Consider the following 14338-nt stretch of genomic DNA (forward strand, 5'->3'; position numbering starts at 1 on the left):
CACACACACACACACAAGCTGGCAGGGCCCGAGGAAAACCACGTTTTCCGTGGGGATTCTCTGTCATCCAGGTCAGGGTTACTCCCAAGGATGCTTGTTTCAAGAGGCACCTGGACTTTCTGTTTTTCCTTTGAGGACGTTTCGCTTCTCATCCAAGGAGCTTCTTCAGCTCTGACAGGGCGGTGGGGAACGGGAGGATTGATATTCCTTGCCGGCAGCTGGTGTGGGAGGAGGAGTGGATGTCCAGAGGGGGCTGGGGGTGGAAATGGCCGGCTGCAGGAACCAGGAGCACCACGCAGGTGGTGGACACAGACAAACCTCCAAGCGGCCTCAATGACTCTCTAAAAAGGATGCAAACGACCAGCTGTGTCTGCAAGGAGTATAAATCCTTCCCCACCATCCTGTCAGAGCCGAGGAAGCTGCTTGGATGAGAAGCGAAACGTCCTCAAAAGAAGAAGAAGCAAAACCAAGAAAGTCCAGGTGCCCCTTTGGGACCCCTTTGTTTTCTTCCTGCGCTTCCGTCCTTCCCGGACTGTGTCCCTAAGAAGGACCGAGGAGGCTCCCAAGCTTTGCAGAGAGACAAGGAGAGAGAAAGTAGGTCGGCCTCTGGATGCTGAAAGCTTTAATGAGCCCCGTCTCCCAACCGAGACCTCGGAGAGCCCCTCCCTCGCAGGGAGATTCCTCCTTCATCTCCAGCAGAAGAAGCTACGATCAGCAATTCCCCCCCGCCCCCCCCCATCTTGTTTCTCCCGTAACCCCCCCTTTGTTTTGTCTAACAGCCCAGCGTCCTCTGCTTCTCCAGCCAGCAAGCCTCCCGAGCTCCCTGGGGGGGGCATTTCTCCAAGGGGAGCCCTCGCCCCTTGGAAAGCAGCCCCCAGCCTGCACTCTGGGCCACCTAGCCCAAGTTGCCAGGGAAGACAAAGAGCCAAATCAATTCTTTCCCCTTTCAAAAGAAGCCTTGCAGAATTAAACTCTTCCTCCTCTTCTTCTTCCTTTTCGGTCATTCCGTTGCTTCGGGTCCCGGTTTGAGGTCTGCAGGATCCCCCACACTGACGTCTCTCTCTGGCTCAGCTCGGTCCGGCTCGCCAGCCCCCGGACGGGAGGGGTCGTCTTTCGGGCTGGTGCCGGAGCCCGCCGAAAAGGAACTCGATCCCAGTTCCCCCTGGGAACCGTTTCCCAGAATCCCCTCGGGCGTATTTTCCTCAGCCAGGAACTGGGTGGGGGCTTTCCGCCCCAAGGGGGGTCCCTTGGCCGTGAGGTTTTCGCTGGAGAGATACCGGCTGACGGTCGGGATGATTATGGCGCTCTTGGTCTGTGGGATGCCCTCCGAGTCGATCCCTGGCCTGTCCCTCCTCTCTTTCCTGGCCAGCTTCTCACTGGGGTTTCTTTTCCTGGGCAGGATCTGGTCCGTCGCTTTCTGGCGGTGTTCCTTGGCCGACACGGGCCTCAGCCTGGGGGAGTTCCTCAGCGGGGCAGGGAAGCCCCTGAGTTTGCTCCAGGCCTCCACGGGGGGCTGCTGCTCCACCCGGTCTTCCCTCTTGGGCGAGCGGCGCTTTGATCTCTGGAAAGCCTCGGTTAAGGGCCCCGCTTTGTCAGGGACGGGCTGATGCTGCAGGTGTGGGAAGTAAGAGTTGACCGTTGGGCCGGGCGGGGCGCTTTGAGTGGGCGCCAGGTCGTGTTCGTTCACCAGGACCAGTTTGTTGACCTTGTAGGTCAGGCTGGTCAGTGCCTGAGCCGGATTCTTTCTGAAGAAGTCGCTGCCGACCGGGCAGTTGGCATCTGGGGTGGCATTTGCCCTGGGGGTGAAAGAGGGGCGAGAGGTGGAGGGGGGGGGATGACTGGGAGAAAGGAAGCTGCTAGTCCCCTGCTTCTGGAAGTCCCCAGCGTGAAAAGAAGGCATCAGAGGTTGTGGGCTGCCTGGTGCTCTCTGAGCTGGGGGATTTTCCTGCAGATGCTAGAAAGGAATGCAAGAAGCCCCACTGCCCCCAAGCACCGATGACGTTCCCTAGTTGGGTAACGGAGCTGAAGGGGCCAGGATTAGGCCCCCCCAAAAGAAACCCCAGGGCTGTAGGAGCGGATACCTTTGGGATTTGCGTATGTCCCACTGACTGTGGGGCATCCAGACCGACAACTGCGTGGGCCTTGGCGGCTTCGGATCTACCTTCCCCTGGTAGATGGAGCGCAGATTCTGCTTTGGGTTTTCTTGAGGGGACTGGAAATTCGATTTTCCTGGGAGCGAGGAGAAGAGAAATCTGCCCGATTTCGGCCACTGTCCAGTGTTTTGACTTGCCTAAATCTCTTTCTGTCTGCTTTGATCCCTTCGGAGGGAGAAGGCACACCGGTGCACAAAGAATTTCTTGTTCCCCCAGCCCAAGTTCCCCCACCCTTCTTGTGAATGTTAGCCCGCCTGGCTTAGCTACGTTAAGGTGGAAGGTCCCTACGGGCCGACAGCCATCGAAGGGCAGCAGGGAAAATAAAGGAACCTTATGGGATGACCTGGCAGCTCCATTAAACTGAACCTGGAGGCCACCAAGAACGGAAGGAAGGGCAATCGGTGGTTTCCTTGGGCTTACCTGGGTATACAAACTGGAATTCAGAGACCGTTTGGTATTTCCTCTTCTCCACAACATTGGGGTATTTTATTTTTCTGTTCAGGAAGACAAAGAAGGCGAAGAATAGGTTGGTTTCCCGTCAGCTGCCCCCTCTGTTCAACACCCGGCCCTCGCGTGTTACGGCGTCCTTCGTTGGCTCTTGGTGGTGGCCTGATGGAGCCTTCCTGGCGCATTTCTGGTGGGCTAAGAGCTAGCTAGACAGCGCTGGTGGCTCACATAAGTATGAAAGCCAAAAGGAGTTTGGGAGCACCTCTCCAGCTGACAAACCTTCTTAAAATAAGTTGTTATTTTTTTGCCAACACAGACTAAGCTGGCTGTCCTTCATTGCCTATGAATACCAAGTAAAGCACAGGGTTTCTTAATGATCTGTATTTTATCTTTCTATCTATGTTTCTATCCATTCACCTCTCTCCATTTTATAGCCATCTAACATCTATCTATTCCTTCCTTTCCCTCTTCTTTCCTTCCTTCCTCTTTCCCTCTTTTCTTCCTTCCCTCCCTCCCCCCTTCTTTCTCTTTCTTTCCCACCTTCCTTTCTCTTTCCCTCTTTTCTTCCTTCCTTCCTTCCTTCCTTTCCTGCCTCCCTCCAGTGGTGGGATTCAATTTTTTTTTACTGTGGGTGTGGGGTGGTAGGTGTGGCAGGGGAAGGTTACTGTAAAATCTCCAGTCATGGTATTTGCTGGTTCTCTGAATTACTCAAAATTTTCGCTACCGGTTCTTCAGAACTGATCAGAACCTACTGAATTCCACCTTTGCCTCCCTCTCTACTTTCTTTCTTTCATTCTTTCTTTCATCTTTCTTTCTTTCTTTTTCTCAGAAAGGTGATAGGTGCTGCCACCTAGCGGGGCATTTTAAGTAGGTATGTTGGCTAGGAAACTGAATTCCTTCAGTAAGCTGGTGGAAATAAAATGGCTAGCTTTTCCTAGACATTATATTACCTTTTGTTTTCTCTGCTGTTGCTAACGTCTTTAGGTTTTTCTGGTGGCTCCGTTCTCTCTTTCCTGGGCGTTCTTTTCTTTTCGATTTCCACCGTGGCATTATGGGTCTCTCCCTGCATTTTGAAAATAAATAAGAGAGTGGTACTATATGAGCTACATCTGCTTCAATGTTCTTCAATAACCATGGTTACCTAGGAATTGAATGCTAGTTCCACTTCACGCGTCAGCAATGTTTGCTCGAAAGGATGCTAAAATAGCAACACATTATCCAGGTTCCTGTCCCACTCACCAAGCGGTCTGTCTCCGAAGATCCGTTTCTTGTGTCCTCATTGCTGCAACATAACTTGGTGGTGGCACTCTCTTGGCTTTCCGATGACAAACTGGGTGAGAAAAGCATGACAACATTTCAGAAATGTCACTTCTGCTCAAACCAAAACTCGATCAGCCACACGTTCCCAAAGCACGTCCTTCAAAAGGCCTCCAGAGGTTTAGGAAGCCTGCAATGTCAGAAGTGGTATAGTCGGACAAGCTATAAAATTGCCAAGCTTCAGTTTTGACCTAATTTCAAAGCTGCCTGACTTATTTCTCCGCTTCCTAAGGGAAGGAATGAAAGCTATGAATCGGCTTTCAGCTTAAATCTCACCTCTGCCAATAGTTCACACAGGGGTTGACTCAACCGCAACCTTCTGCAGCCATGCGAGAGCTAATATTATGGAAGTTGAATAGCCGATGGAAACAAATTTGTTCCTACATGTTCCCTAGATTATATGCTAGGCACTGAATCCTTCAACTAATCCCAAAATTAAATTCTCATGTTCAGATACGGATCAGGCTAACTTGGTGTGAATGGGCAACCCTGGACCTATTTAAATCAAGCCTGAATGGTCAAAACCATTGATCCTCCATTCAGAACTGAACAAAATGTACATTCCTTCTAATGAGAATCAGGTAAAAACAAAAATAATTGCTTTATGCATCTAAATAACGCACGTCAACAAGGAAGGACCAGGGAATTACAGACCCCAGAAGCTTCTCTTGGGGTTTTGTGTCGTGTGATTCTAACTACAAACTGGTCCGGGACCATTAGATGAGCCTCATTCTTACAATCAGCCACTTTCCGAGTAGCTAAATACTGGGTTGAGCATTTCCGTTTTGAAGTTTGCATCCTCTCCTGAAGAGGAGACATTATTGTTCTCCTCCTGATGAACCTCAAGTTCGTCCTCACAAGGCTGTGTTATCTGAGGGCCCAGAAGTTCCTTCGGGGTAGATGGAGCTGCCCACACCCAACATGAGATTCCCTGTATAAACCTCGGTGGAGATTCTCGCTCACCCAAGTCATGGTTCTCCCAAAAGTGCAACCTTGAAGGCCTGAAGAAGATTTTTGGATGAGAAGTGAAACGTCTTCAGGGAAAAACAAAAGAAAGGCCGGTTGTCTCTTGAGAAAAGCTCCCTTGGGAATCCCTTTTAAGCCTCCCGTTGGGCTTATGGGTATTCTGCGGCTTTTCCAAAAAGGAAACCAGCCGGAGCTTCTCCAAGGCCCTGGCCTCCTTATGGACTTCAGCCTTACCCTTTGGAGTCAAGACTGTGAACGGAGCAGCTCCTGCCGTGCACAGTAAGATGGGGCCGCTGGGATTTACTCCTCTTTTTCTTGCTACGCTTTCTCTTCTTCTGCCGAGGCTGCTTAATGATCTGGGCTGAGTTGGGCTCCACGGTGGTAGGTTTCTTGTCCTTCATCAGGACAATCTTGGACGGACTTTTCTGCCGTGCCTTGGTTCCCATGGGCCTGTTGACACAAGCGGGGAAGGAACAAGCCGAGGTTAAGATGTTTCGATGGCCCTTCTGATTCCAACGTCTGAAGCGGAGCTCCTCGGGTGGAGAAGCCCTGGGCACTGCTGAGGGAGGTTGGTGAGAGTCACCGTGTCGGGGAACAATTCCTGCTCCTACCCACCAGATTACCTGGACTCATCATTTCTGCATAGTAATAGCACTTAAGACTTACATACCACTTCACAGTGCTTTTACACCCCTCTCTCAGTGGTTTCCAGAGTCAGCCTCTTGCCCCCAACAATCTGAGTCCTCCTTTTATCCACCTTGGAAGGAGGGAACCTTGATCCAGTCAGGATCGAACTCCTGGCAGTGGGCAGAATCAGCCTGCAATACTGCGTTCTAACCACTGCGCCACCACGGCTCTTATGTAGATAAATAGGCAGACAGACATTGAGATGGATAGATAGATAGCGATAGCCGTTAGACTTCTATACCGCTTCACCGTGCCTTCCATCCCCCTCTAAGTGATCTACAGAGTCAGCCTGTTGTCCCCAACAATCTGGGTCCTCATTTCACCAACCTCAGAAAGGATGGAAGGCTGAGTCAACTTGGAGCCCATCAACCTCGAGCCCTTTTGGCCAAATGAGGATTTTCAAACCATTGTAGGCTGACTAAACCTCAGATTGACAGTACTCTTAACTCCAAGCCAATCAACTCATTTAAAACAGAGGTGAAATGACCATTCCTGGTCTTAAAGAAATCCTTTAATCACATCCTTTCACGTCTTATCTTGAAGGGACACCCAACGCTTATCTTAACATCTTGAGATGAATCTCGACAGACAACATAAACCAAGTTTTTGTGAAGATGCGAAGTAGGGAAATGGATACAGACAGGTGACTTACTTGTGATTTATTGTTGGTTTCGCAGCCAAGGCACAAGGAGACACTTAACAACAACAAGAGCAAAAACCTTGGGTAAAATAGGGCCATGGGGGAAAGCATTGGGTGCTCGCGACCCAAAGATTGGCTATAAGGTGGAGCTGCCTCTGGATCTCAGCAACTGCCTCTGTTGCTATGGAAACAGGATTCCACCATCCTGCGTGGTCCTCTCTTTGGTTTTTGCATCTATGTAGGTTTTCTAACTGTGCATCACTCAAGTGTCCTAATGGTTCTCTTTAAACAGAGGAGGAAGCAGCCAACACAGAGAGAAATAGGGATCTTACTTGGATTGAGACTCTGGTATGTGTGAAATGAACCAACTTGGGTTTCTTTATAGAATGCTGCTTTAAAAAACAATAAGCCAGAAATTAAAAAAACCCAGCTCCCTGTGTCTTTTAAGTGCCTGATTTATTAGAGGATGAAGAAATATGAGCCAGCCGTGTGCAGCCGCTGCCAGAAAAGCCAACGCAGTTCTAGGCTGCATCAACAAAGGGACAGAATCAAGATCACGTGAAGTGTTAGTACCATTTTATAAGGCCTTGGGGAGGTCACACTTGGAGTATTGTGTCCAGTTTGGGTCGCCAGGATGTAAAAAAGACGCTGAGACTCTAGAAAAGAGTGCAGAGAAGAGCCACGAAGATGATTAGGGGACCGGAGGCTAAAACATAGGAAGAACGGTTGCAGGAACTGGGTATGTCTAGTTTGATGAAAAGTGGTGTAGGATTTCCTGCCTAGGCAGGGGTTGGACTAGAAGACCTACTTCTAAAAAATAAAAAAACAAGGTTGGCTGTACTAAAAATTAGAATAGATTAAAAAAATTAGGAGTAGGGGGAATATGGTTATGCATATTTTTACAAAACACCTCTAAAGTGAATGTTAGCGGTTAAGATCAGATTTTGGAAAAGGATATTATCAGATATGCTCAAAAATAATGCTATTATTATTATTATTAGAAGGATGTAGCAAATATTGAATAATGGAAAAGTGAAGGATTATGTGCTGATCTAGATACGTATAATAAGATTAGATCAAGTGAGTCTGATTAATGTAATAATTTTTATTTGTATCAATATTACTTTTGTATCAAAACAAATGACATTCAGACGCCACACTGTGCATGAAATGATGTTGATGTATGTTTAAAATTAAAACAAACCCATTACATTAAAAAAGGAGGAGAAATTGAAAGCATTTATTCTGGGCAGCCTCTTCCTAGCAACCCAGCATGGATCCAAGTTAGCTGCATCATTCTAGCTATTTTTTCCCTCTCTGGAGATGGGGAGGGGTGGAGCCTTTTTGCAGAAAGGGGGAGCAACTCATATTCCTTCTCCTTCTCCCTGTGTGTGTTTCTGCACCCTGCAAAGCTCTTGCTCCATCCTGAGGGAATCGCGAGGAAGAGCGGAGTGAGGAAGATGCTTTGTCTGGTGGGCGGGCATCTCCTGCAAAGCCCCAATGCATGAAACGCCGCCAGCGAAGGACGGAGGCAGCGGGGAGCATGCGGCAGCAGGTTGCAGGCTGAGCGGGAACTGGAGGCGAGCTGGGCAAGCCATGGCTTCCCGTCACACAGCTTGGCTCCCTGGCTTCCCAACCGGCCAGGATCACTGCAGAGAGGTGGATTTGCGGGCGGGAAAGAGCCCTCGCTAGCCCAGGTCATTCTTCTCCGGCCTGCCAGCATCCATGACCCCCAGGCCCAATGAAGCGGGCTCTGAGGCGCCACAGATGGACCCGGCCGTCCTCCTCTTTCTCCTGTACCTGATGATCATTCATGAGCTGGTGAGTGGCTGGATGGAGTACCAGAAGCAGGCCACCAAGCCGAAGAAGCAGGCCGGTCCTCCGTGGTCAGGCAGGTAAGGTGTTGGGAGTGTCGGTGGGCCTGTGTGTGCCCAGAATGGGGCCTCTACGCATGGCTTGGCACCTTCTGAGGAGGGCAGGAGGGCGCCAGCTTTGGCTCCAAGCTTCCTTTGAGATGCCGTCATTTGCACTGGGACTCTGAAACCCCCTGACAGCCGGCTTTCCCACCGAGCTAGGGCTCTGCTGCAAGAAATGCTGGTGTTTCCCCAACGATTTCTGCATGCTTTGAAAAAGTAACATTCTAGTCCTCATGGCTTGGAATAAAGAACAAGCTAAGCTGGAATGCGTTCACGCACCAATGTTTCTAGAATCGTAGGGTTTCAATTTGCAGCTCCTGGGCCACCTCACCGAGGTGTTACTACTGAGTTGCTTGCACATTGTAGTTTGTGAGGTGTTTCTGAACTGTAGCCCCCCGCCCCCTCCCCAAAGCAGGCGATGAAAACACACAACCACCAACACCCACACACTTGCATTCACACGTGGTCGCCCTACTCTGCACCAGTTACGCTGGAATGATGAAACTGGTTCAACCACATGTAGTTGCTAATGAGTATTGAAACTTTCGTTCAAATCCACTTTTTTTTTCCACAATGGAAGAAATTCCCAGAAAGTGTGCAGATCTGAGCCACAAAAGAGGATGAAGGGCTTGGAGGCTAAACCGTAGGATGGACAACGGTTAAGGGAGCCGGGTCTGTCTAGCTAGCCCAATGAGGAGAAGGATTGGGGCGACCGAGTACCTGCCTTGAGGGGCTGTGGCAGAAAAGAGGGGGTGGGTCTATTCTCCAAAGCCCCTGAGGGCAGGACAAGAAGCGATGGGAGGAAGCCAGTCGGGAGGAGAGCCAACCTAGAAGGAAGGAGAGATTTCCTGACAGTGAGAATGGTTAGTCAAGGGGGTGGCTTGTCTCCTGGAGTTGGGGGGCTCCATCTCTGGAGGTCTCAAAAAAAGAAAGACAAAAAAGACTGGACAACCAGTTGTCCGTGATCGAATAGGATCTCCTACCTCATGGTACCCTATTTTTCTCCCCTTGCTTGGTTTGCGTTAACTTCTACGGGACAAGAAGCAACAAATGGAAACTGATCAAGGAGAGAAGCAACTTAGAACTAACGAGGGATTTCTTGACTGGGAGGACAATTCATCCGTGGGACGACTTGGCTCCAGAGGCTCTAAATGCTCCGACACTGGAGATGCTTAAGAAGAGACCGGTCGGCCATTTGTCTGGAATGGTGTATAGGGTTTCCCGGCTGAGCAGGGGGTTGGACTAGAAGACCTCCAAGGTCCCTTTCATTCTCTGTCTATTGTAGTCCATCCCATCCCATCCCTTGCAATGTTTGCTAAAATTATTTTAAAAACATAGAACCACCATCCTGGACAATTCCCATCTTCTTTGTATTTGGTGTTTTTTTTTTCAGTGGTTCTTCCCAAGGAACTCGTCCAAGCGTGTCCCACGCGTTGGCTTACCCAGTAGTGCCACGAGAGCGATCCAAGGACTGGAGGAAACCGGGCAGAATCATCCGGAAAGCGTAAAACCGACTTCACGATCGCAACCCACCAGGTTGGGCTAAGGAAGCAGTCAAGAACTTCGCCGATTGGAGATCTCTCCACACTGATCCCGGCTGTGCGGCTGTTCTGTCCAGCTGCGATTGAACTCAGAGCATCCTCCAAACAGCTTCACATTGGAGGTCTGAGATCAGGGCTCGCACAGAATGAAGCGGGTATCTGTAAACTGTGGGGCACAATTGACACGGTCCTTTTAGTGTCATCATTCAGAGGAACTGAGGAACCGACGCTCCCAGCGGATAAGCCTGGTACCTTCACAAGGACGTGGCAGAATGGAGAAGACGACGGCTGGGATGGGTGACCATGGAACAGACCAAGATGGACAAAGAATAGAAGGGAGGGAGGGAAGGCGGATGTACAGACGGGTATCTCTTGTTTGATTCAGCTAAATCTCCAATCAGGAAATGCCTACTGGGACCTTCAATTGTGTCTTAGGACGCTGTCACTTCATTAAACTGATGAGCTGCCCAGGTTGTGCTGTCAACTCTCAAATCCACCTCCTACCACCTGTAAACAACTCTTCCACTGTGCTCCAGGAGCCCAGCCGCACATGAGGGAAGTAGGGGCAGGTTGCTCAACTCAACAGCAACCTCTAATTATGATGACTACGTGGGAGGCCTGATCCAATTTTCAGGACGCTCGTTTCAACACTCCAGATCCAGATCTTGCCTGCTGTGACGTAGATGACGAGGAAACCTCTTGGAAGCCCGAGGAAGGTTTGTGTAAGGAATCCCCTTCTCGGAAAAAATGGAGGTGTGAAAATTTAATAAATAAAACTTAAAAGGGGCGACAGCGTGAATAGAAGCACATTGTGTGATGCTCTCGACAAGCGAAGGTGAAAGGACTGAAGAAACCCTCTCCAACAAACCGTTAGCCGAAGTTGTCTTTTCGGGGGGGGGGGGGAATTATTTATTATTTTATACCTCCCATAAATAACTGACCGGTGCCCTGGAGCAGATTCGGAGGCGTTCAAGGGGTTGAATAGACAGGAAATAGTTTGGGGGAGAGAACTGGATGTGTTTAGCTTGGAAAAAATACCTCGGTGGAGTTGAGTCCAAGTGATTGGCTAAGACGCTCCATCAAAGCAGCCGAAACTGGCGCGAGGAGTAGCCTTGAGTCCCTTAGATACGCAATGCGGGTTTTCCTATCTGAGACATCAAACTGGCCTCCTTCCTGGTTACAAACCTTGGGCTGGGCCCTTCTGTCTCGATCCACCCACTCTGCTCTCCCTTCCTTCCTTCCTTTCCATCAAGCTATCTGGGCCAAGAAAAGGCACGATGGAGACCCCAGGGGAGATTCGGAATCAGAATAGAGCCGGAAGGGACCTCGGAGGTCTTCTAGTCCAACTCCCTCCTCAAGCAGGAGATCCTACACCATTTTGGACAAGTGACTGTCCAGGCTCTTCCTAAGAGGCCCCCGTGAGGAAGCCCCCCCTCCAAAAAATTCTGAAGGCAACTTCTGTGCCCCTGAATTCCAGGTTGCTTCTCTCCTGGATGAGTTTCCATCTCTTCTTTCTGGTGCTTTGGAAAACAAATTGACCCCCAACTCCTCCTTGTGGCGGCCCCTCAAATACTGGGAGGCTGCTGCTGTCCTGTCCCCACTGGTCCTTCTGTTCTCTAGACTGGCCAGGCCCAGTTCCTGCAACTGTTCTAGTTTCCAGGCCTTCAGTTGTCTCAGTTGCTCTTCTCTGCACTGTTGTGGACATCTATATTTTACGGGGTTCTACTCACCTAGTTGAAAGGCTAATTGATATTGCTAGTCCAGGCATGATGAGCCGTAGGCTAAATAAATAAATAGACAAACCACTCTTCACTTTATCTCAACGGGGGGCTCTCTTCCACCCCCAGGCTGAGCCCAAACCGCTGGGTTCACTCGTGCCAAAGCGAGGCCTCTCCAACAGCTGAGACAGACAGATTGGAAAGAAAGAAAGAAAGAAAGAAAGAAAGAAAGAAAGAAAGAAAGAAAGAAAGAAAGAAAGAAAGAAAGAAAGAAAGAAAGAAAAAGAAAGATGAGAGAGAGAGATTAAGAAAACTGTCTTGGAGACTTCTCTGAATCCACAAGATTCGAACACAGCCGAAAAGACATTTTTCTTTGCCAGCCTTCCTCTTAGTGCTGTGTAACTGTGCGTTGTACTTTTCGCTGTCTTTCCAGTTAGCCTAATTTGTCCGTTGCAAACATCAGCCGAGGGGCCACTGCTGACGTTGTTTATTAGTCCATCCAGTTGTGCAAGGGGGGAAGGGGGAGGGGGAGAGAAAAAGAAAGGCCAGGCGTAGCTGTGACTTTTTCAAGAGAGAAGGGAGGAAACGCCATCAGCACAAACACACATTTCCCCACCCCTTCCAAAGAAAAAGAAAAAAGTGGATTTAACTGGGTGCAAAAGGTTATCTGGTTCCAGAAAACCAAACCTGTTTTTTTCCCCCTCCAAGTCAAAACAACCCAATCCAGGAACCCTAAACTTTCATTTCTTGCTGCAACAACACCACACGACACACACACACACACACACACACACACACACACACACACACACAAGGTGGGATCAAAGCGTCTTTTTTTCTTCTTCTTCCAAGTTTTAGTAAGCGAGCGTGGAGGTGAGGAGGAGAGATTACATGGCGTGTTTGCTCATTTCAGTGACGCAAGAGCAGCGATGACGAGGAAGGACAGAACGCAGAAACGCCCCGGGGGGGGGGGGGATATTTCCTAGCTCAAAAACAGCAGAGTAAAAGGACAGTCAGTGCAAGGGACTCCGTCTCACCCACCGGGCATTCGTGCCACAATAATTACACACACACACACACACACACCAAGACCGCAAGGTTGCGCAGAGGAGGGCATGAGAACCTGTCCATTTGTCTTCCACATGCATGCGCCTCTTTGCAGTTTCTTAATTTCTCAACTGCCCTGTATAATTAACTGACAGACAAGTCATCAAATGACAGAGGAAAACAAATCTGTCTGGGCAGTTGGTGGTTTTTTCATTCTCCTGGAGATGCATCCCTAGCAAAATACAGCAAGACCAGACGTTCTTCTTGGTCGACACAGTGGGTGCCATGGAGATGTTCCTTCCTTCTATGGTGCAAGGAGGAACTTGCTGTGTGGCTTCTTCACTGACAGGTGCCAGTCCACGATACCTGCAGGCCAGGCCTAGCATTTGGGGGGGGGTTCAGGAAAAAATGGGGTGCAAGAAGAGGCTGCTGGGGCTACAGGAGAGAGAAGATTAAAGTCGTCTTCTCCGGTATCAAGTTCCTCAAACTGATTTGCATTTCCTTGATATTAATTTAAGAAAAAAGAGAGAGAGAGAGAGAGAGAGAAGTAGAACCACCTAACTATTTGAATAAGGCTTGGCACTGAGGATGCTGAGGATGATGCAAACGTTCCTAGGCTGCAAGAATTTATCGAACCGGCTGTCTTGGGAATTGGTGATTGGAAGGGAAAATCGAGATTTTATTGAACCGGCAGGATTTCTTTCAAAAGGGTTTGTCTTTCCCATTTGTCTGACTGAACACCCCCCACAACAGAAGGTAGAATCTTAGGGCTGGAAGAGTCCCTGGAGGTCTTCTAGTCCAACCCCCTTGCTCGAGGCCCCTTTCAACGCTTGTTAGAAAGCCCCCCTTTCAAAATAGCGACAGCAGCACTTAGAGAAATAAAAAGAAGAGACAAGCTCAAGGGAAATTAGAAGAGGAATATAGGAGGTTAGAGATGGAATTACAAAAAGATCCACCCAAAAAAGAACATAAAAAGAACATAAAAAAAATCAAATGGACTTGGGAAAAAAACATAAGAGCTAGCACAAAAAATTAAAAGATCTAAACATTTTTTTTTTTGGAAAATGCAAAGAACCAGGAAGATGGTTGGCATATAGATTGAAAAAGGAGAAATAAAAGAAATTCATTTGTCAATTAGTAGATGGTGAAAGGACTCTTTGCTATCGAAATGATGATAAAAAGGAAATAATTCGTGATTATTATAAAAAACTATATAGTCAAGAGACAATTTCAGAAGAAAAAATAAAACAGAGCAACCTTCAGTAGCAGAAATGGTTAAAGAAGCCTGCTTGAAAGAGAGAGAGAGAGAGAGAGAGAGATTTGGTGAAGAAGCCACTTCAGAGTGGGGCCTGTTTGCTGGAGCTTCACATAATCTTTTCTCAGACTTGGTGCTTTCTGTAAATAACAAAGGCGAAATCATACGGAGGGGTTTAGGTGGGCAAAGAATTTAATTCTGCAGATTTGGCATCTCCAAAGAGTCAAACTCCACCCTTACGAGAGAGACAATCTGAATGGTAAAAAAAACCCAAAACTTGAAGGAGGGCATCTGGTTATCTGTAAAGGATTAATTCTGTCCTCCCACCCACCCTCCTCAAATAACTTTTGCTATTCCATTGACTTCCTTTCAGCTTGGGGACAAACTTTGACTGGATTAGGGAAAACCCAAAGGGCAAGAAAACCTTGGAGGCAGGAGGTGTAAACATGGTTAAAAAAAAAAAAAGATTAAGCAAATCTCCCTGGCTCTCCCGGGAAGAATCCCTGCAGTAGCCAAATCGGTTGAAGCCTGATGGATGTTTAGCCAGAAGAATGTCTAGCAAGCTTCCTTCAGCGAAATGAGTTTATGCTCCCGTCGGATCGCCTCTGCAGGATTAAAAAAGAGACTTAAAAAGGCATTTCAGAAATGCCA

The 14338-nt window shown here is 48.6% G+C and overlaps 1 protein-coding gene across 1 annotated transcript; it reads right to left on the bottom strand.

Annotated features, from left to right (window-relative positions):
• Positions 1–605: 605 nt before the first annotated feature.
• Positions 606–5411, bottom strand: LOC148124544 (uncharacterized). The gene is made up of 6 exons (XM_087914440.1): positions 5118–5411; positions 3840–3930; positions 3551–3663; positions 2574–2647; positions 2082–2229; positions 606–1796 (listed from the first exon to the last, which is right to left on the bottom strand). The coding sequence occupies exons 1-6, from the start codon at positions 5327–5329 to the stop codon at positions 1001–1003; spliced, it is 1434 nt and encodes a 477-aa protein (XP_087770566.1). The 5' UTR covers positions 5330–5411; the 3' UTR covers positions 606–1000.
• Positions 5412–14338: the final 8927 nt, after the last annotated feature.

This window comes from Pseudonaja textilis, chromosome 17 (assembly GCF_049901715.1).
Source record: "Pseudonaja textilis isolate UNSWEBS1 chromosome 17, rPseTex1.2, whole genome shotgun sequence".
Taxonomy (NCBI): Eukaryota; Metazoa; Chordata; class Lepidosauria; order Squamata; family Elapidae; genus Pseudonaja; species Pseudonaja textilis.